This window comes from Phacochoerus africanus, chromosome 6 (genome assembly GCF_016906955.1).
Source record: "Phacochoerus africanus isolate WHEZ1 chromosome 6, ROS_Pafr_v1, whole genome shotgun sequence".
Classification (NCBI taxonomy): domain Eukaryota; kingdom Metazoa; phylum Chordata; class Mammalia; order Artiodactyla; family Suidae; genus Phacochoerus; species Phacochoerus africanus.
Genome location: NC_062549.1, coordinates 83,257,690 through 83,278,663, shown reverse-complemented (window position 1 = coordinate 83,278,663; position 20,974 = coordinate 83,257,690). Strand labels below are relative to the sequence as shown.

General features: G+C 36.7%; 1 protein-coding gene across 1 annotated transcript in view; it reads left to right on the top strand.

The window, feature by feature from the left end:
- DCAF6 (DDB1 and CUL4 associated factor 6) overlaps window positions 1-20,974 on the top strand; it is a 165,152-nt gene that overhangs the window by 30,861 nt on the left and 113,317 nt on the right. The window contains 2 exon segments of the mRNA XM_047783996.1: window positions 3,883-3,975; window positions 9,680-9,871. Coding sequence (XP_047639952.1) covers window positions 3,883-3,975; window positions 9,680-9,871 — 285 coding nt within the window.

The window sequence follows — 20,974 nt, the reverse complement described above, 5'->3', positions numbered from 1 at the left end:
TGGGTACCGAGGGTCAACTGTACTGCTCCATTTTATGTAAGGGATTTGAGCATCTGCAGATTTTGGCATTCGTCGAGGGGTCCTGGAACCAATCCTCATGGATACGGAGGGAATATGGTATTCATCTGTATCCTTCAAACTTCCTAAACCACTTATTAGTTTCAATCCCTTTTAAAAAGATTCTATAGGTTATTCTACATAAAGAAACATGTCTTCTCAGAATAAAAATAGTTTTATTCTTTTCCTGTCTGGTTTCCTTTTATTTCTTTTTCTTGTCTTATGGCACTGTCTAGTACTCTAGACAGTGTTGAACAGAAGTGAGAGCAGACATCCTTGTCTCCTTTTGTTCTTAGAGGGAAAGTATCCAGTTTTTATTAAGTATGATGGCTTTGCTTGTTTGTTTTTGCTTTTTAGGGCCAAACCTGTGGCATATGAAAGATCCCAGGCTAGGGATCGAATTGGAGCTGCAGCTGCCAGGCTATGCAGCCATAGTAATGCAGGATCCGATCCATGTCTGCAACCTACAGCATAGCTCACAGCAATGCCAGATCCTTAACTCACTGAGAAAGGCCACGGATTGAACCTGGGTCCTCATGGATGCTAGTTGGGTTTGTAAGCTGCTGAGCCATTTGGGAACTCCCAGCTATGATGGTTTCCTAATAAGATATTCATTGTCAGGTTGAAAAAAAATCCTTTCTACTTTGCTGAGAGCTGTTATTATGGATTGTTGTTGGATCCTTTTCAGATGTCTTTTCTGTGTTTATTTCTGTGATCATATGATTTTTTTTTTAGTTTCTAAATATCATAAATTACATTAATTAATATTTGAATGTCAAACCAGTCTTGCATTCAAGAGATAAATCTCTTTGAGTCATGATTGTATTACCTATTTTCATATATTGTTTTATTCAGTTTTCTGAAGTTTTGTTTTAGAATTTTTGTGTGTACATTAAGGATATTGGTCCATAGTTTTCTTGTACCAATGAGTTGGGAAGTATATGGTCCTCCTTAATTTTCTAAAAAACTTGGTATAGAATTTTCATTATATTTTAAAAAATGCATATTTGTCAGGAGTTCTCTGGTGGCTCAGTCGGGGTAAAGATCTGCATTGTCACTGCTGTAGCTCTGGTTACCGATGTGGTGTGGGTTTGATCCCTCAGGCATGGCCCCCCCAAAAAACAACAAAAAAAACCAAACCAGAAAACATTCGGCGTAATTGATCAGTGAAGCAGTCTGGGCCTGGAGTTTTCTTTGTTGAAAATTCTAATTACAATTCCTTAATAAAAATGGACTTTATATCAATTAAATTTTGTTTAGTATTTGTGTTTCAAGGATTTTTTTCAATTCTCCAAATTAATTGAATTTATTGAATAAAATTGTTTTTCACAGTATTCTTTTATATGTTTAAATATTTTTAGAATGTGTAGTTAATGATGTCACTGCTGTCATTCTTGATATCGGTAATAAGTTCCCTGCCCCATCTTTTTCTTTTTCTTTTTTTTTTCCTCTTTCAGCCACCCCATGCCATATGGAGTTCATGGGCCAGGGATCAGATCCGAGTCACAGTTATGACCTATGCCACAGCTGCACCAAAGCCAGATCCTTCAATACACTGTGCTGGCCTGGGGATTGAATCTGTGTCCTGGTGCTGCAGAGACACTGCCAATCCCATTGGGCCACAGTGGGAACTCTCTTTGCCCCTTCTTTTTCTTGATTAGTCTGGATAGAGAGGTTTGTTGATTGTCTTCTCAAAGCATGAGTTTCTGGTTTCTCTTAATTTTCTGTATTTTCCTGTTTTCTATTTCATTGATTTCGGCTCTTATATTTGTTACTTCCAGTCTTCTTTTGACTTTTGGTTTCATTGGTCTTCTCTTTATAGCTTTTTGGGTTATCGTTTTGGAACCATTATCTTCTTTAATATAGGTGTTTTTATGGTATAAATTTCCAAGCACTCCATTAGCTGTAATGTGTAAATTATTGTTTTGCTTTTATTGTCATTCAGTTCAAAATAATTTGTAATTTATTTTGTGATTTCTTTTTTGATCATCTGTTACTTTATGGTTTTCAGATATTTCTTTGTTTTAATGATTTCTAATTTAATTCCATTTTGGACAGAACATATTTTGTAAAACTTAAAGTCTTTTACATATATCGAGATATGTTTTATAGCCCATAAACATTTTCTATATTGGAAAATATTTCATGTATGCTTAAAAAGAATGTATATTCTACTATTTTTTGGTTATTTCAGATGTGATGGTAAATCTGGTCCTTGTTTCTCCATCTTGACTGAAAGTGGAAGTCAGTAATTTTTTTTTTTTTTTTGTCTTTTTGCCATTTCTTTGGGCCGTTCCCGCGGCATATGGAGGCTCCCAGGCTAGGGGTTGAATCGGAGCTGTAGCTGCCGGCCTGCAACGCGGGATCTGAGCCGCGTCTGCGACCTACACCAGAGCTCATGGCAATGCCGGATCCTTAACCCACTGTGCCAGGACGGGAACTCCCAGTAATTTTTTTTTTAATGTAGATATTCACATTCTGTAAAATTCATCTATTTTAAGTGTGCAGTTCACTCCTTTTTACTGTATTCATAAAGTTTTATAGCTGTCACCACTATCTAATTCCTGTATATTTTCACTATCCAAAAGAGAAAGTCCATACCAATTATCAGACATTCTCATTCACCTCCACCTAACTATTGGCAGTCACTAGTCTGCTTTTTATTTCTGTAGATAAACTTATTCTGGACTTTTATGTACGTGAACCATATAATATGTGGCCTTTCAGACTGGCTTTTTTCACTTAGCGTAATGTTATTAAGGTTCATCTTTGTTGCAGCATGTATCATTATTTCTTTTCATGGCTGAATAATACTTCATTGTATGGATATTTTGTTATGAGCAAGTGGGTTACTCACATTTTTTTTCTCACATTTTGTTTATTCATTAGTTGGTAAATATTTGAGTTGCTTCCATTTTTGGCTATTATGAATAATGCAGCTGTGAACAAGTTTGTGTACAAGTGATTTGTGACATCTTTTCAATTCTCTTGTGGCATATATATATATATATCTTGTGGCATTGATGGCTCGTATGGTAATTCTTTTTCAGTGTTTCCAAATAGCTGTACTCCTTTGCATTCCTTCTAGAAATGGATCAGGGTTCCAGTTTCTTGACCTTCTCTCTAACTCTTCTTATATTTTGTATTTTATTTTTCTTAAATTATTATAGCCGTCTTAATAGATGTGAAATAGTAATTCATTGTGGTTTTAGTTTTCAGGAAGATTGATACCTTTGCTTTAAAATTTAAAAAATTTTACATTTTGCTTTTACATTTGACTCTTTGATCATTTTCAGTGATTTTTGTTTATGGTGTGAAGGAGAGGTCCAAATTCATTCTTTCGCTTGTGTATATACAGTTGTCCTAGCACTCTTTGTTGAAAAGATTATTCTTCCATTCAGTGGTCTCGGACCTCTGTCAAGAATTACCTGACCAAAAATATAAACGTTACATCTAGACTCAATACCATTCCACTGCTTTATGTCTGTGATCATGACAGTACTACACAGTCTTATTTACTATAGCTCCATAGTGAGCTTTTCTAATTCCTCTTTAGGTGACTTGGTTTTGTGTCTCTGGATATAAAATAGACTAAAATAAGTTTAGGTAAAACTTAAGAAAGACACATACTTCATTGTGAATTTATGAACATTGTGTTTTCTAAATGGCACTCAGTATATATTTTCAGTAAGTAGCCTGGTAAATACTATTTACCATAGACATAACCTCATTAGTGATTTATATTTTGAACTATCAGCTAAGTGAAGATGGCATACTTGTTTTTATTTTCAGTTTGCTTAAATTTTTCTTTTGCTTTCTTTTTAGGTTAATACAATCTGTTGGAATGAGACTGGAGAATATATTTTATCTGGCTCAGATGACACCAAGTTAGTAATTAGTAATCCTTACAGCAGAAAGGTAAAGTGGTTTTTCAAAATCTACACCTTAACTGGAGAAAAAAATCAAGAATATGGTAATCAAGAAAGAGTGAATAATCGTGGAGTGGGCATTTGTAAAGAATATCCTTATTTTGCTAAAGTTTGTTATATAATTTGAAAGTTATCACATACAAGTTCCCTAGTTTCTTTATGCTAACATTAGATTTCATTCAGCCTTTTGACTCTAGAAAATTTAAGTATGCTTCATTTTATCCATGTGGATAAAATTGCCCAAAGTGACATTATCTCAGTAAACCAGTCTGTGGGGAAAAAAATGACAGCGTGATTTTTTTTTTTCCTTTTATGCTCTGAATCTAATCTTCAGCCAAGCAATTTAAGAAACTGGATTTTATTGGTTTGCAAACAGTGGCTGGGTTCTAATGAAATGCTTCATAATATCCAATTCATTAAACTCTGATGTCATATCAAGGTTTTTGTTTTTGTATTTTTTTTGGTTGTGCCCATGGCATACAAGAGTTCCTGGGCTCAGGATCGAATCCATGCCGCAGCAGTTATGTGAACCACAGCAGTGAAAAACACCAGATTCTTAGCTGCTAGGCCACTAGGGAACTCCTCAGATGAAGTTTTAATTAGGATTATATTCTTATTTTTATTGGCTCTTTTTCTCACTTTGTATAGGAGACTAAGTATACAGATATTTTTATATAAGTGAGAACATGGTAGATTGGCAGACTGAAGTGTTTAATATTAGCAATCTTACAGAATAAATTGTCCATATTTTTTTTTCCCACATTTAAATAGTTAAGATATTTAAATAAATATTTGTCGTTCTCCACCTTAAAAAGCATTTGGTATTGAGGCTATTCTTGGTTAAAGGACAGGTCATAGTTTTATTTCAGAGATAGCTTTACTTAATGGTTCTGAGTTAACAGAGGGAAACTTGATGTTTCTGAATCCTGAAATCCTATTACATACACGTGCACGCACACACACACACACGCAAAAAACACAACACACAATCATATATACATATAGGGTCCATATTCAGATTTTCCCATTTGTTTTAGCAATTTTTTATTGCTGCCATGCCTCTTTCAATCTTGCCCCCAATCCCAGCATCACACATTTCATTTAGTTGTCTTATTTCTTTAGCCTCCTTTAGAATAATTCATCCAAATTTTTGGTCTTTCATGACATTGATATGTTATTTTGTTGTTGTATTGACATACTAGTCAAGTTGTTTTTAAAGAATGTCTCTCAATTTGGATTTGTCTGATTGTTTCCTCATGAGTAGATTAGAATTACATATTTTTGGAGTCCCCGTCATGGTGCATCGGAAACAAATCCGACTAGGAACCGTGAGGTTGCAGGTTTGATCCCAGGCCTTGCTGAGTGGGTTAAGGATCTTGCATTGCCGTGAGCGTGGTGTAGGTCACAGATGCGGCTCAGATCTGCCGTTGCTGTGGCTGTGGTGTAGGCCAGCAGCAACAGCTCTGATTAGACCCCTAGTCTGGGAACCTCCATAAGCTGTGGGGTGTGGTCCTAAAAAGACAAAAAAAAAAACGAACAGAATTATACATATTTGCTAAGAATTCTTCATAGGTGACATTGTAGTACACGATATTAATTTTTCCCCTAATTGGTGATGTTAAGTTTGGTTTTTCCAGTGTGTAGGTACATTTACCCTTTGTGATTAATAAGCTGTCTCTGTAGTAGTGTGTTGAGATTGTGTGAACATTTTGTTCCATAACAATATTTCATATTGCAGCTTCAGCTATTCATTGATTCTTGCCTTAACTATTTGTGGTTATGTTGTTACAAATAGTGATTTTTATTTCTGTCATTCCTTCTACATTTATCAGTTGACATTATTATGTAAATAAGAGCATTTACTTTGTCTTTTGCCACTGTTTTAGAAACAATTACTATGGGATTACAGATATATTTTTTTTTAGGGCTGCATCTGTGACATATGGAAGTTCCCAGGCTAGGGGTTGAATCAGAGCTGTAGCTGCTGGCCTACTCACAGCAACACTGGATCCTTAACCCACTGAGCGAGGCGGGAAATCGAACCCGTATCCTCATGGGTACTAGTCAGCTTCGTCACCTCTGAGCCACTGTAGGAACTCCTAGAGTTTTATTTTTATTCAGTAAGTCATAATCTATCACTGATACTCTTTTTGATGTTAAATTGCCCCAGTTTGTTTGATAAGACACTTAAAGTGAACTAAAGTAACTTTTTTTTCTGTTTTGACATACTCCTTTTTTTTTTTTAGCAGAGTTTTTTTTTGTTTGTTTTTGTTTTGAAAGCACACTGTGTATTCCCATTGCATTAAATTCTCATACTATATGCATTATGGGGATGTACCATAATTTATTCAGCTATTCTCCTGTGTTTTGCTGTTCTAAATACCTCAGTAAATAACTTTGTGCTTTTTTTTTTCTTGGTATTGTTGGAGGTGTATGTATCTTCAGGGTACATTGCTAGAAATAGACTTATCTGATCAGAGGGTTAATGTGTATGTGGTTTTGTGAGGTATTGCTAAATTCCTCTCCATTGGTTCTTACACCATTTAACATTCCCACCAGAATTGTTTAAGAGCATGGTGATCCCCCACCCCCACCCCCAATACTCACTTGTATAGTGTATTGTCAAGGTAAATTTTTGCTAATTTGAAAAGTAGGAATTAGTATATTAAAGTATTTTCAATTTGCATTTGCTTTTTTTTTGTCTTTTTGTCTTTTGTTGTTGTTGTTGTTGCTATTTCTTGGGCCACTCCCGCGGAATATGGAGGTTCCCAGGCTAGGGGTTGAATCGGAGCTGTAGCCACCAGCCTACACCAGAACCACCGCAACACGGAATCTGAGCCGCGTCTGCAACCTACACCACAGCTCACAGCAACGCCGGATCGTTAACCCGCTGAGCAAGGTCAGGGACCGAACCCACAACCTCATGGTTCCTAGTCGGATTCGTTAACCACTGTGCCACGACGGGAACTCCTGCATTTGCTTTTTGAATGAAGTTGGATAGTTTTTCATAGTTCTAAGGGCCATTTTATATCTTTGGACTATCTATTCAGATCTTTTGCCCATTTTAAAAAAAATTAGTTTTTCCCCCTTCTCAATTTTTATGCGCTGTTGGGAGATTTGGTCATTTGCAGTGTATATTACAGATATTAAAACGTTTATTTTAAACTTTTGCTATATTCTAATGGATACCATTTCTTTAATTTCATTTATTTATTTTTTTTGTCTATTTTAGGGCTGCACCTGCAGCGTATGGAGGTTCCCAGGCTAGGGGTCTAATTGGAGCTGTAGCTGCTGGCCTATGCCACAGCTGCAGCAATGCCAGATCTGAGCCGCTTCTGTGACCTACACCACAGCTCACAGCAACGCCAGATCCTTAACCCACTGAGCAAGGCCAGGGATCTAATCCGAAACTTCATGGTTCCTAGTTAGATTCATTTCCACTGCGCCACAGCAGGAACTCCTTTTTTTTTTTTCATTACTTTAATTTTATGATTCTTTTAAATTCAGTTTATTTTTATTTCTTCATCCTAAAAGGGAATAACTTAATAATTGTCTAGTAAATAGTTTCAAAAGTCAATCAAGATAGTTTTTTCGTATTTACTGAGAGTTTATGAATGTGTCAGATATACCACGTAGGTGAAAGAAAGTATGTTTATTTAATTTTCAAGGCACTATTGTCAGTCCCAAGCTCATGTAACTCGCACACAGTGAGGTCAAACAAACCAAAATGTTGGAGTTTGGAGCAGAGAAGGGTTTATTGCAAGGACCATGCAAGGAGATTGGGTGGCCTCTGCTCAGAATACCCAGTCTCCCCATGGGTTTCAGGGAAGACGTTCTTATACACAAAATTTGGGGGGAGAGCTGCAGGCCGTGTAACCCTCCTCTGATTGGCTGGTGGTGAGGTCACAGGTTGAAGTTCCAGGAATCCCAGTCATCAGCTTTCTGGTTCCAACCAGTCTGAGGTCCACATGACTTGTGCTCAGCCTGAAGTTAGCGTCCTCCACCTCTTTGGAGGCCTTAGTTCCTGTAGAACTCAGAGACATGTAGTGAATTGTTCTACACAACTCTTTTCCTCCCGCCAGAGAAAAAAAGAGCCAGAATATGGTGCCTTGCTTTTTCTGCATTCCTTCAGTCTCCTGGTTAGTACCTGCTTGACTCTGCCCTTTGGAACTCAGAGAAGGTCTAGGGGCTGAAAGCCTTTTTCCTACAGTAAAAAACAGGGGACAGGCTTTTATGCCTGGGAAGGCCCCATAGGGTCCCGCACAATTTCAGTTCCCCCTTTTCTTTCATTCTCCTCAGTCTTGAGGGGATCAGGTGTTGGACAAGAAAGGAAATAATGTTTTGGATAAAGAGGTTAATCATGAACTCGGCATAGTAACTCAGTTTTAGGGGGACTTGATTTCAACACTATTCCAATTAGATGATACTTAAATCTTCTTTACATCTCAGAGGGAAAAGAAAATATGTGATATGTGAAATATTAATTTCTTTTTTTCCCTAATTATAATAGTTTGGAATCAAATGATAATTTTTTATTAAAGTATAGTCGATTTACAGTGGTGTACCAATTTCTGCCGTACAGCAAAGCAATCCAGTCATACACACACACACACACACACACACACACTCTCCCTTTCTTATATTATCTTCCATCATGGTCCATCCCAAGAGACTGGATATAGTTCCCTGTGCTATACAATAGGACTTCATTGCTTATCCATTCTAAGTATAATAATTTATACCTGCCAGCCCCAAACTCCCAGTCCATCTCACTCCTTCCCTTCTTCCTCTTGGCAACTACAAGTCTGTTCTCTATGTGAGTCTGTTTCTGTTTTGTAGACAGGTTAATTTGTGCCATATTTTAGATTCCACATATATGGTATTTGTCTTTCTCATGCTAACTTACTTCACTTAGTGTGATAATCCTTAGTTTCATCCATGTGGCTGCAGATGGCATTATTTTGTTCCTTTTTATGGCTGAGTAGTGTTCTATTGCATGTATTAACCATATTTTCTCAATCCATTGATTTTTTTTTTTTTTTTGGTCTTCTTGCTATTTCTTTGGGCTGCTCCCGCGGCATATGGAGGTTCCCAGGCTAGGGGTCTAACTGGAGCTGTAGCCACTGGCCTACGCCAGAGCCACAGCAACATAGGATCCAAGCCGCGTCTGCAACCTACACCACAGCTCACGGCAACGCCGGATCGTTAACCCACTGAGCAAGGGCAGGGATCGAACCCGCACCCTCATGGTTCCTAGTCGGATTCGTTAACCACTGCGCCACGACGGAAACTCCCCATTGATCTTTTGATGGACATTTAGGATGCTTCCATATCTTGGCTGTTGTGAATAGTGCTGCTGTGAACATATGGGTGCATATATCTTTTTGAGTTGTACTTTTGTCTGTTTTTTCTTTTTTTGGCCATTCCATGGCATATGGAGTTCCTGGGCCACCAGTTGTGCTGCAGCAATGCTGGATTCTTTAACCCACTGTGCTAGGGATCAAACCTGCATTCTGGCATTGCAGAGATGCCGCCATATCCATTATGCCACAGTGAAAACTCCCAAATAATAATTTTTCATTGAGATGAGAATGTTAATGAGAATTTATTCCTGACTATGATTATATTAAATATGAACGTTTCTTTCTAGGAAATAATAAACTACTAAAAACTATTTCCTCTGTGTGTTTTAGGTTTTGACAACAATTCGTTCAGGGCACAGAGCAAATATATTTAGTGCAAAGTTCTTGCCATGCACAAATGATAAGCAGATTGTATCCTGCTCTGGTGATGGAGTAATATTTTATACCAATGTTGAGCAAGATGCAGAAACCAACAGACAATGCCAATTTACGTGCCATTATGGAACTACCTACTGAGGTACAGTAGTACTGTGATTTATATATATGACATATTTGTAAATGCATGTTTTGTATGTGTGCATGTGTGTAGATATATGTGTGTATGTACATGTTTAGATTTGTATGTGTGTATGTACACATGCATATGCAGGTAAAGATATTGTTGACAGAATGTCTAAATTTCAGTAAAGTATTTGAGAAAATCATTCTTGATTAACTTGTGTATAAAGTTAAATAAGGTGTGAGTAATCGTAACAGGGTTTGTAGTTACTTGGGCAGGTACACTCTAAGCAAACAGTATCAGCCTTTAAAGATGCTTCTGTTATTGTGCTACAGGGTTCTTACTAGACTTCATTGTCATGACTACTTTCTCACTGTTTTGCCTAAAGTCATTGCTGGTGTGTTTACCAAATATTTGCATGTCAAAAAGGGATGCTAGTATACTAGACAAAAGAATCCATTTCTTAGAGGATATTAGTAAGCTCAAACCTTGAGCTGAATTAAATGAGGTGAAATGAATCTAAATGTCAATTATATTATATATATATATGTAATATTATTATATATATATATAGCAATAGCTATATTTGGTTTGGAAAAATCACTTACTCTTCAGAATGCTCCTTTGTAATCTTGTCATTTCATTTCTTTGTATCAAAGCCTTTGTTGGCGTCCCATTATTTGTGTTAACCTTACCATTATCTTTTTCCATTACTTGAATCTCAGCTCTTCTTTATCCATATGTTATGATGTGTACTTATAAAAATAGTATCCTATAGCTGGATTTTGTTTTCTTATCCATTTCTCACAATGTTGGCTTTTTTTTTTTTTTTTTTTTTTTTGGTGCCTTATCTGGGGCCACTCCCACGGCATATGGGCATTCCCAGACTAGGGGTCTAATCAGAGCTGTAGCCACCGGCCTACACCAGAACCACAGCAACTCGGGATCCAAGCCGCGTCTGCAACCTACACCACAGCTCACTGCAACGCCGGATCCTTGACCCACTGAGCGAGGCCAGCAATTGAACCCACGACCTCACGGTTCCCAGTCAGATTCATTAACCACTGAGCCATGATGGGAACTCCAATGTTGGCTTTTAAGTGGAGATTCAATTTATGTTTATTGAGAGTGCTGATGTATTTGGATCTGTTTATTTATCTTACTATGAGTTTTCTATTTTAAAAAGATTTCCATTATTAATTTTTTACCTCTTCTTTTTGCCTTCCTTTTGAATTGCTTGAAGGTTTTTTTGGCCCATTTTGTTTCTGCTACTTGCAAGGATGATAGACATTCATGTTTTATAAGAATAATTAACAAAGTTTAAAGTCATTGAATACTTTTGCCCTTTTCCTCAATGTGTACCTTATCACATTATAGTTTCTTCTTCCCTTGCTAATATTATATGCTTATAGTATTCAGAAATGTAGTTATGTCCTATTTTCCCACTTGTTGTAAAATATCATTGTTTTAATAGTGTTTGTTTAGATTTACCTACTTAACTGACCAATAACTTTGGCTTCCTCCATCACAGATTACCTATGTGGGATCATTTTGTACCTAAAGTACATTCTTTTGTTTTGTTTTGTGTTTTAGGGCTCCACCCATGGCATACGAATGTTCCCTGGCTAGGGGTTGAATCGGAGCTTCAGCTGTCAGACTACACCACAGCCACAGCAACGCCAAATCTGACCCACATCTGCAAGCTACACTTCAGCTCACAGCAACACTGGATCCTTAACCTACTGAGCGGGGCCAGGGGTTGAACCCACGTCCTCATGGATACTAGTTGGGTTGGTTGCTGCTGAGCCACAACAGGAACTCCCTAAGGTACATTATTTAACAGTTCCTTTAAATGAGAATTTGGTTCCCTATTTTTCTTTTTTTTCTTTCATGCCCTTCTTCATTTTTCATCATTTTCCAGAAAATATCTTTTTTGTCAGTTCTTCAAAGGTAGTTTTACTAGGTACAGATCTCTAGTTTGATAGTTTTTCTATTTCAGATGATATTTCACTATACTCTTTTTTTTTTTTGGGCCGCTCCCTCGGCATATGGAGGTTCCTAGGTTAGGGGTCTAATCGGAGCTGTAGCCACCAGCCTACGCCAGAGCCGCAGCAACGCGGGATCCGAGCCTTGTCTGCGACCTACACCACAGCTCACAGCAACGCCGGATCGTTAACCCACTGAGCAAGGGCAGGGATCGAACCCGCAACCTCATGGTTCCTAGTCGGATTCGTTAACCACTGCACCACGATGGGAACTCCAATATTTCATTATATTCTAAACTTACTTTTGAAAGTCAGTCATTAGTCTAATTGTGATCCCTTTATAGTTAATTTCTCTCTCTTCCTTGATGCATTTAATTCTATTTTTCTCTGCTGTTTTATTTTTTCCTTTCATTGATGTCACAACAGTGTATCTAGGTGTGAATTTCCTTTTTATTTTTCATTCTTGGAATTTATTGATGTTCTGATCTGAGAAATTGAAATCTTTAAAAATGAGGGAAATTTGTAGCTAATCAGTCTTTAGTTATTCTTTACCGTTCTCTGTATTTTTTTTTCTTTTTGAATTCTGATTAGTTATATATTAGACCTTCTTATTCCATCTACCATTAAACTTTTTTTTCTTACAACGTACAACATAGGATAAGTACATAATATTAAGTATATGGCTCAGCAAATATTCACAAAGTGAGTGAATCTATTCATGTAACAACCACAGAGGTCAAGAAATACAAGGTGGTGTTTCCTAGAATCCTCTTTATCCTAATTTCTAATGTTTTATTTTTCTACCCACTGTAGTTTTTCTGTTTTTGAACATTATATAAATGAAGCCATATTAAATGGTCTTTTGTTTTTGTTTTTTGAATTTGATGTCTTTTGCTAAGCAAAATCTTATTTTATATTTGCGAAATCCATCTGTCGAGTACCACTGTAATTTTGTTCATTTTCACTGCTTTTTAGTACTCCATTGTGTGAATAAACCACAGCTGATCAATCTGTTCTTTTGTTGATAAAAATTTTACATTTGATTTCCAGTTTGGAGAACATTCCTGTACATGACTTTCAGTACATTTATGTTTAGAAGTAAATTCGTTCGATCAGAAGATACATGTTTATTTCAGAGATAGTGCCAGATAGTTTTCCACAGTGTAATATCATTCACACCAGTAGCATATGAGAGTTCCTATTGCTCCTCATCTTTGCTAACAGTTAGTATTGTTAATCTCTAACTTTGGCGGGCTATATAGTGTCATCTTCCTGTGGATTAAAATGCCTTTCCCTGTTGCTCCTGCTGAGGTTGAGCCTCTCTTTATATGATTATTGGTTATTTGGATATACTGTTTTGTTAAGTGTCTATTCAGGTTTATTTCTTAATCTTTCTTTCTGTTGGATCATCTATCTTATTTCATTATTATTGATTTATAGAGTTTATTACATCTTCTGCATATGAAGCTATCTTTTCCTACTCTGTGGTTGTATTTTCACTCTCCTAATGATGTCTTTTGATGAACAAACTGTTCTCTGTGTTGTCTAACGAGTTGGTCTTTTATTATTAATGCTTTATGCATACTATTCAGAAAATCTTTTCTTAGCTCAAGGTTATGGAGACATTCTTCTGTTCTCTTATAGAAAGTTTATTGTTTTGTCTTTTGCATTTAGATAATTCAACCAGATTGGTAATATGAAGTAGGAGTCAACCTCCCCCCACCATGGATTTTTTTGTATTAGCATAATTCATTTCTTAGAAAACTAAATCACAATCCCAAACAGCATACAAGCAAAAGAGGCAGCCTATGTAAGGATATTTTAGCAGTATATATCCTTTTACTTAAGATGTTTTTTGGTGAATACATATACACTATGAATGGAAAATAATTTTTAAAATCCATTGAATAATTCTTGCATTCATCCTTACCCCAGCCCCTGGCAACTACCATTTTACTTTCTGTTTCAAAGGATTTGATTAGTACAGATACCTCATAGAAGTAGAATCATGCAGTGTTTGTCTTTTTGTGACTGGCTTATTTTATTTAGCGTAATGTCCTCAAGGGTCATCTGTATTGTAGTATATGACAGGATTTTCTTCTTTGTTATGGCTTAATACTATTCCATGTATATACATACTGTATTTTCTTTATCTGTTTACCCATCAGTGATCATGTAGGATTTCTACCTCTAGTCGTTGTGAATAATACTGTAATGAACACAGGTGTGCAAATTGTTCTTTAATATCCTGTTTTTAATTCTTTTGGATATAAATACCCAAAACTGGGATTGCTGGATCGTATGATAATTTAATTTTTATTTTTTTGAGGAACTTCTATACTGTTTTCCATAATAGGTGTGCCATCTTCCGTTCCTAATAACAGTGCACATAGGTTGCAGTTTCTCCACATCCTTGTCAACACTTGTTAATTTTTCTGTTTTTTTAAATAGGGATCATTCTAACAAGTATGACGAGAGAGCTAACTGAGGTTTTGATCTGCATTCCTTAATAATTAGTGATGTTGAGTTATCTCTTCTGGTGTATGTTAATCCATCTGTATGTCTTTGGAAAAATGTCTGTTCAAGTCCTTTGCCCATTTTTTAATTGGATTGCTGCTGTGCAGGTTTTTAGGTGTTATTTTGTTTGGTTTTGCTTTTATTGCCTAAGTTTTTGGTGTTCTAAGAAATCATTGCCAAATCTAAAGTCATGAAGCTTTTTCTCAGGTTTTTTTTCTAAGCGTTTTATACTTTCAAGTATTACATTTAGGTTTTTAATTTGCTTTGAGTTAATTTTGGTAAGTGGCGTAAATAAGGGTCCAACTTGCTTCTTGACATGCGAATATCCAGTTTCCCAGCACCACTTGTTGAAGAGGTTGTTTTTCCCCGTTGTGTAACGTTTGCATCTTTCTGAAAGATCATTTGACCATATATGTGAAGGCTTACTTTTTATTTATTTTTAACCTTTCCAAATTAAAAAAAATATATATATATATAGAGAGAGAGAGAGAGTTTTTTTTTTTTTTTTTGCTTTTTAGGGCCACATCCACAGCATACAGAGGTTCCCAGGCTAGGGGTCTAATCAGAGCTGTTGCTGCTGGCCTACACCACAGCCACAGCAACACCAGATCCCAGCCATGTCTGCAACCTACACCACAGCTCACGGCAATGCCAGATCCTTAACCCACTGAGCAAGGCCAGGGCTCAAATCCGCAACCTCATGGTTCCTAGTTGGATTTGTTTCTGCTGCACCATGACAGGAACTCCAAAAAAAAAATGTATTTCTTAATCAAAAAAAGCTGTAGAACCTAGAACACTGTTTTACCATACTCACCTCTAGGCCACCCCCCAGAATTTTTACATTTTTTTTCTTTTTTTTTGGTTGCACGCACAGCATAAAGAAGTTCCCAGGTCAGAAATCAAATCTGAGCCACAGCTGGAACCTACACCACAGCTGTGGCAACACCAGATGCTTAACCCACTGTTCTGGGCCAGGGATCAAACCTGCACTCTGCAGAGACAATACCGGTTCATTAACCCACTGCAGCATAGTGGGAACTTTTTTATTTGAAAAGAAGTCAAAAGTAACTGGGATTTGTTGACTTGTAAGTCAAAACAAAAGCAAACATGATACAAGGTTTCCGTTTTTGTTCATGTTTGTCCTCAGTTTTTAAAATCAAAATATTAACTTAGAATCTAATGACAAATTAAATCCAAATATAGGAGTCCAGTGGAGAATCAAAATTTCCCTGGTTTTATTCCCTGGCAGAACCTGGGTCTGTTTCCCTTCCTCTTGGTCCAGGCCACAGTCCTATGGTACACATGATGCCCATGGGAAAGCAAGGTGAGCTGTGCAAATTCTAGGTGTGAGTTTGAACTATTTGTTGTTTAGGTGCATGTTAGGGGACAGAAATTCTTCAGATGGTGGTCTCACCAATGTTGTTCTAACCCCAGAAACAGGGTAAGATGAGCAAGGTGCACTCAGTTTGGACACAAAATTTAAGGTGCTGGGTTTGGGCACCCAGCAACCGAGATACTATTTCTTTTTTCTTTTTTTCTTTTTTTTCTTTTTGGTCACACCCAGGGCATGTGCAAGCTACCGGGCCAGGGATCGAACCCATGCCACTGCAGTGACAACGCCAGACCCTTAACCCACTGTGCTACAAGAAAACTCCCCAGGATACTATTTCAGTGCAGTAGTTTTTGAAAATCAAAACTAATCCACAGTGAACAAAGTATCAAAAGTCTAAACAAAGGCAGGATTCAGTTCCATTCTTGTTCAATTCAGCTTTTCCTCCCCTCCCATAATCCCAGTTCTGTTGGATCCAGTCTTTTTTTTTTTTTTGGTCTTTTTGCTATTTCTTTGGGCCGTTCCCGCGGCATATGGAGGTTCCCAGGCTAGGGGTCGAATCGGAGCTGTAGCCACCGGCCTACGCCAGAGCCACAGCAATTGCGGGATCCGAGCCGTGTCTGCAACCTACACCACAGCTCAGGGCAACGCCGGATCGTTAACCCACTGAGCAAGGTCAGGGACCGAACCCGCAACCTCATGGTTCCTAGTCGGATTCGTTAACCACTGCGCCACGACAGGAACTCCTGGATCCAGTCTTTTTAAGCCCTTGATATTTTTGACCATCACAGATTCTTTGCATTAATTTAAAAAAAATACTGCATTAAAACAGTATTTATCTTAATCTTTGAGTCATTTCAGCATTTTCCCCAAGCCTTGAGCCCTAAGGGAGTCCCAGCCCTGTCCAGAAATATACACATAGCCTTGTTTGTAACTGATCTCCTTTGACCTCATTGCTTCCTTAACACCAGCTTATTTTCAGATAAAGGTCTAAGAATTAATAGCCATAGGAAATGATTAAATCATTAGCCAATGAAATTTAGAAAATAAATGACTTTCAACTTTGTTGAGAGAGCAAATTTTCTAAACTGTGAGCAGTTCCAATGAAGAGGACAGTCTTGGCTGGCATTGTTACCAAGGGGAAGATGGGATGACATCTTTCCTGATTGGGCAGAAACAACATATGGCAAACGTGAGTCCCTCTAACACACACACCCAGCCCATGTCTGCCTTGGATCAGGTGTGGGAATTAGATTCTGCGGGATGATTTATGGTACATACCTCAAAAGAGAAATCCAAATACAGAAAAATAGCCCCACTTGACACTTAAGTACACTTTTCCTCCTCTTTGAATGCATCCAGGAATATATTCAATTGCATAATTAACTTTTTTGCTCCCAGGGGAAAAAAATTTTAAAGAAAAAGGGAAATTGGTCCAGGATCAGTCCTCCAGTTTAAATCGTGCTGGCCAGAGTGTAGGCTGTCCAGACTTGTGCTTTGTGCAGAATGCAAAGAAGTTCCCTCTACTGTGTTCACAGATCCACTCCCAACCCCATGGGGAAACAGGTTGGGTCAGAGAAAGGAGCCAGTCCAAAGACAGATCAACGTATTGGGAGGAATCTGTGATCTGTGGTTTTCGTTCACCAAAATATATTTTTCTAAACTACCTTTTTATAAATTGTTCCTAACCCCTACCCTGAGGTTCAACATCAATCCTATTTTCAAAATATCTCTTTTTACTTTAATAGACTAATTGCAAATTAAGGTCAGCTATGGTTTAATGTAAGAAGCCAGGATGATAAGTTCATTCTCCAAAAGTAGAGAAGGAGAAAATAGGAAAAAAAATCATTTTTAAAAAGGTTTTTTTACTTGCTAGGGTCTTTTTCTTTTCCTTAAAAAAAAAAAAAGTCTAAAAAAATAAGTTGCTTTCTACAGAAATGCAGTAGCAGGGGATGGTAGTGCTCTCTTTAGTTTTTTTTATTTTGTTTGAAACAGTCTGGCCAAAAGTTTGTCCTCCTCCCACCTGTCTCAAATTGCACTCAAACCCCAATATGTGGTTATTGCTAAGTAGTTTAAAAAAAGATCACCTCTGAACCACTTCACCTGGGGACAATTTAACACACACAGCTGCTCTTCTCATCACTTTCCTCTTTTACCCAGAGGGAACTTTTTGAAAATAAATAAGATTAAAATCTTAAAATTAGAAATCACTATCTTCTTGGGAGTTCCCATTGTGGCCCAGTGGGTTAAGAACCTGTCTAGTATCCATGAGGATGCTGGTTCAATCCCTGGATTTGTTCAGTGGGTTGAGGATCGGGCATTGCCCTGAGCTGTGGTGTCTGTCTCAGATGCAGCTTGGATCCATTGTTTCCGTGGCTGTAGTGTAGCCTGGCAGCTGCAACTCTGATTTGACCCCTAGCCTGTAAACTATGCCCCAGCTGTGGCAATACTAGATCCTTAACCCTCTGTGCTGGGCGAGGGATCGAACTCACACCTCAGTAGCAACCAAAGCCATTGCAGAGACAAGGTTGGATCCTTACCCACTGTGCCACGGTGGGTACTCCTGTGCCCAGGAGTACCCACCGTGTACTCCTGGGCACAGGAGTACCCTCTATTAACTTTGTACCCACAGGAGTACCCTCTATTAACTTTGGCTTAAATTTGTTCTATTTTTAATTCTTTGAGGTACAAAGTTGTTAATTTCAGATCTTTTTTCTTTTTTAATATAGGTATCTTATTACCATAGTTTTCCCACTTAGTACTGTACCATTTAAATTTGAAGTAGTTACTGATAATTACTATTGCCATTAAATTTTTTTCCCATATGTCCTGCAGATATTTTGCCACTCTTTTCCCTCTTGCTGCTTTCCTTTGTAATCTTTTGATTTCTTTTTCTTTTCTTTTTTTAAAATAGTGACATGCTTTTATTGCTTTCTCGTTTTCGTTTGGTATCTTTAATAGGGTTTTTCATTGTGGCTACTGTGAGGATTGTATAAAACATAGGTATAACAATCTGTCTTGAGCTGAAAACATATAAAAACTCTACTATTTATATCCTTTCCTCACTTTGTTGTCAGTGCAACAAACTACATCTTTCTATAGTATTCTATAGTATTATAATAATTTTTAATGCTTTTTTAAAGTCTATACTTAAAAGTGATTTATACATCACCATTACAGCATTTACAGCTTTCTGTATTTGTATTTTTATATGCTTATGTGTTGCTGCCTTTCATTTCAACTGAAGAACTTCCTTTAGCAGTTCTTGTAAGGCAGGTCTTATGGTGATAAACTTCCTCAGCTTTTGTTTATCTGGGAAGGTCTTTATTTCTCCTTTATTTTTAAAGGGCAGTTTTGGTGGCTCTAGTAATTCTTGGTTTGTAAGTCTTTTCTTTCAGCACTTTGAGTATATTATCCCACTCCCCTCTGGAGTGTAATGTTTCTGCTGAGAAAATCCACTGATTTAATGGGATCCCCTTGTATGTAATAATTTCACATTTATCTTGCTATTTTCAAGATTTACTCTTTGGCTTTTGTCAAATTGTTTATAGTATGTTTCCATTTGGGCCTCTTTGGGCTCATTCTAGTTGGAGTCCTCTGAACTTCTTAAATCTGGATGTTCATCTTCTGTCTCAGATTTGGGAAATTTTCAGCCATTATTTTTTCAGATAAACTCTCTACCAACCACCAGTGTCTCCTTCTGGAACTCCCATAGTGGGAATATTGGTTGTCTTGGTAATATTTTATAAGGCCCTTAGGCTTTCTTCACTTTTCTTCATTCTTTTCTTCTTTGTTCCTCTGACTTAATAATTTTAAGTGATTTGTTTTGAATGTGGTGATTCTTTTTTCTGCTTGATTGAGCCTGTTTGTTGATCCTCCTTTAGTAACTTTAAAAATGTCCTTATTATGTTCTTTAGCTCTAAAATTTCTATTTTGCTCATATTTCCAGTTTTTCATTGGTAATTTTCTTATTTTGTTTAATCATTATTTTCCTTATTTTGTTTAGTTGTCTGTTTATTTGTATTCTCTTGTAGCATGTTAGTTTCTTTATCACCACTACTTTGAATTCTTTTTAGGTAATTCATGTATCTCCATTTTATTAGAGTTGGTTTTCTGGATATTTACTTTTTCCTTTATTTGAGCCATGGTTTTTTCTGTATCTTCCTTCATGTACCTTCTTTGGTAAATTGGTCTGTTCAGTCTTTTGTCCTTTATTTTTATTATTGAGTTTTGAAGGTTTTAAAAACACGTTCTGTATATTTTTCAAGTAAATGACTTAGAATTTTTTTCTTAGAGTTGATGGCTAGCCTTTCATTTTTTTTTTTAAAGTAGCTTTCAAAAAGAAGTTCTTTAATTTTGGAGAAACCCATTTAATCAAATGTATTATTTTTGAGGGGGGACCAATGTTGTCTTTAAAAAATCTTTGTTTTAACCAAACCTCAAAAAGGGTTTTTTCCTAAAAGTTTTAAGTTTTGCATTTAGATTGATGATGCCATTTTGTGTCAGTTTTTAAATAAACTATGAGATAGTTGCTTTAAGTTTAGTATTTTTGCGTATGGATATCCAGTTTTCCAACATTATTGTTCTCCTAATGAACTTTGTTTTTTGCATCATCATCAAAAATCAATTGACCATTTCTATTTTGATCTATTTCTGGTGATTTATCATTATGCTGTGCCACATTGTCTTTATTACTACAGCTTTATTTTAAACCCTTGAAACCAGGTAGTGTAAGTTCTTTCTTCTTTTTCAAAATTATTTTAGAGTACTTTAGATCTTTTGTATTTCCACATGAATTTGATAATCATAGTGGTCAAAATTCCTCCTGGCATTTATTTGAATATATCAAGTTAGGGAGAATTGATGACAATTTTAAATCCTCTAAGTCCATGTTTGCAATACAGTTTTATTACTTATAATTTTTTAATTTTCAGTTTATATAGTCTTAAGACTTATCCTTAATATTCCATATTTTCTCATGTCTGTTCAGTTTCTAATTGGTTGCTAGCATTTTCGCATACAGTTGATTTTTACATGTTGATCTTACAGTCTGCAGTTTTGATGCCACTCAGCAGTTGTAATAACTTTAAGAAAACTAGTACATAGGAAATTTTCTAACTTAGATTACGTCATCTGTGAATATGAGAACAATTTTACTTGTTTTCCCATCTGGACTCATTTTATTTCTTTTTCTTATCATATTATTAGAACTTTCAGTCCAGTATTGGATAAAAGTGGTAAAACTAAACATCCTTCCCTTGTTTTGATCTTCGATCTGGTAGGTATGACAGTGG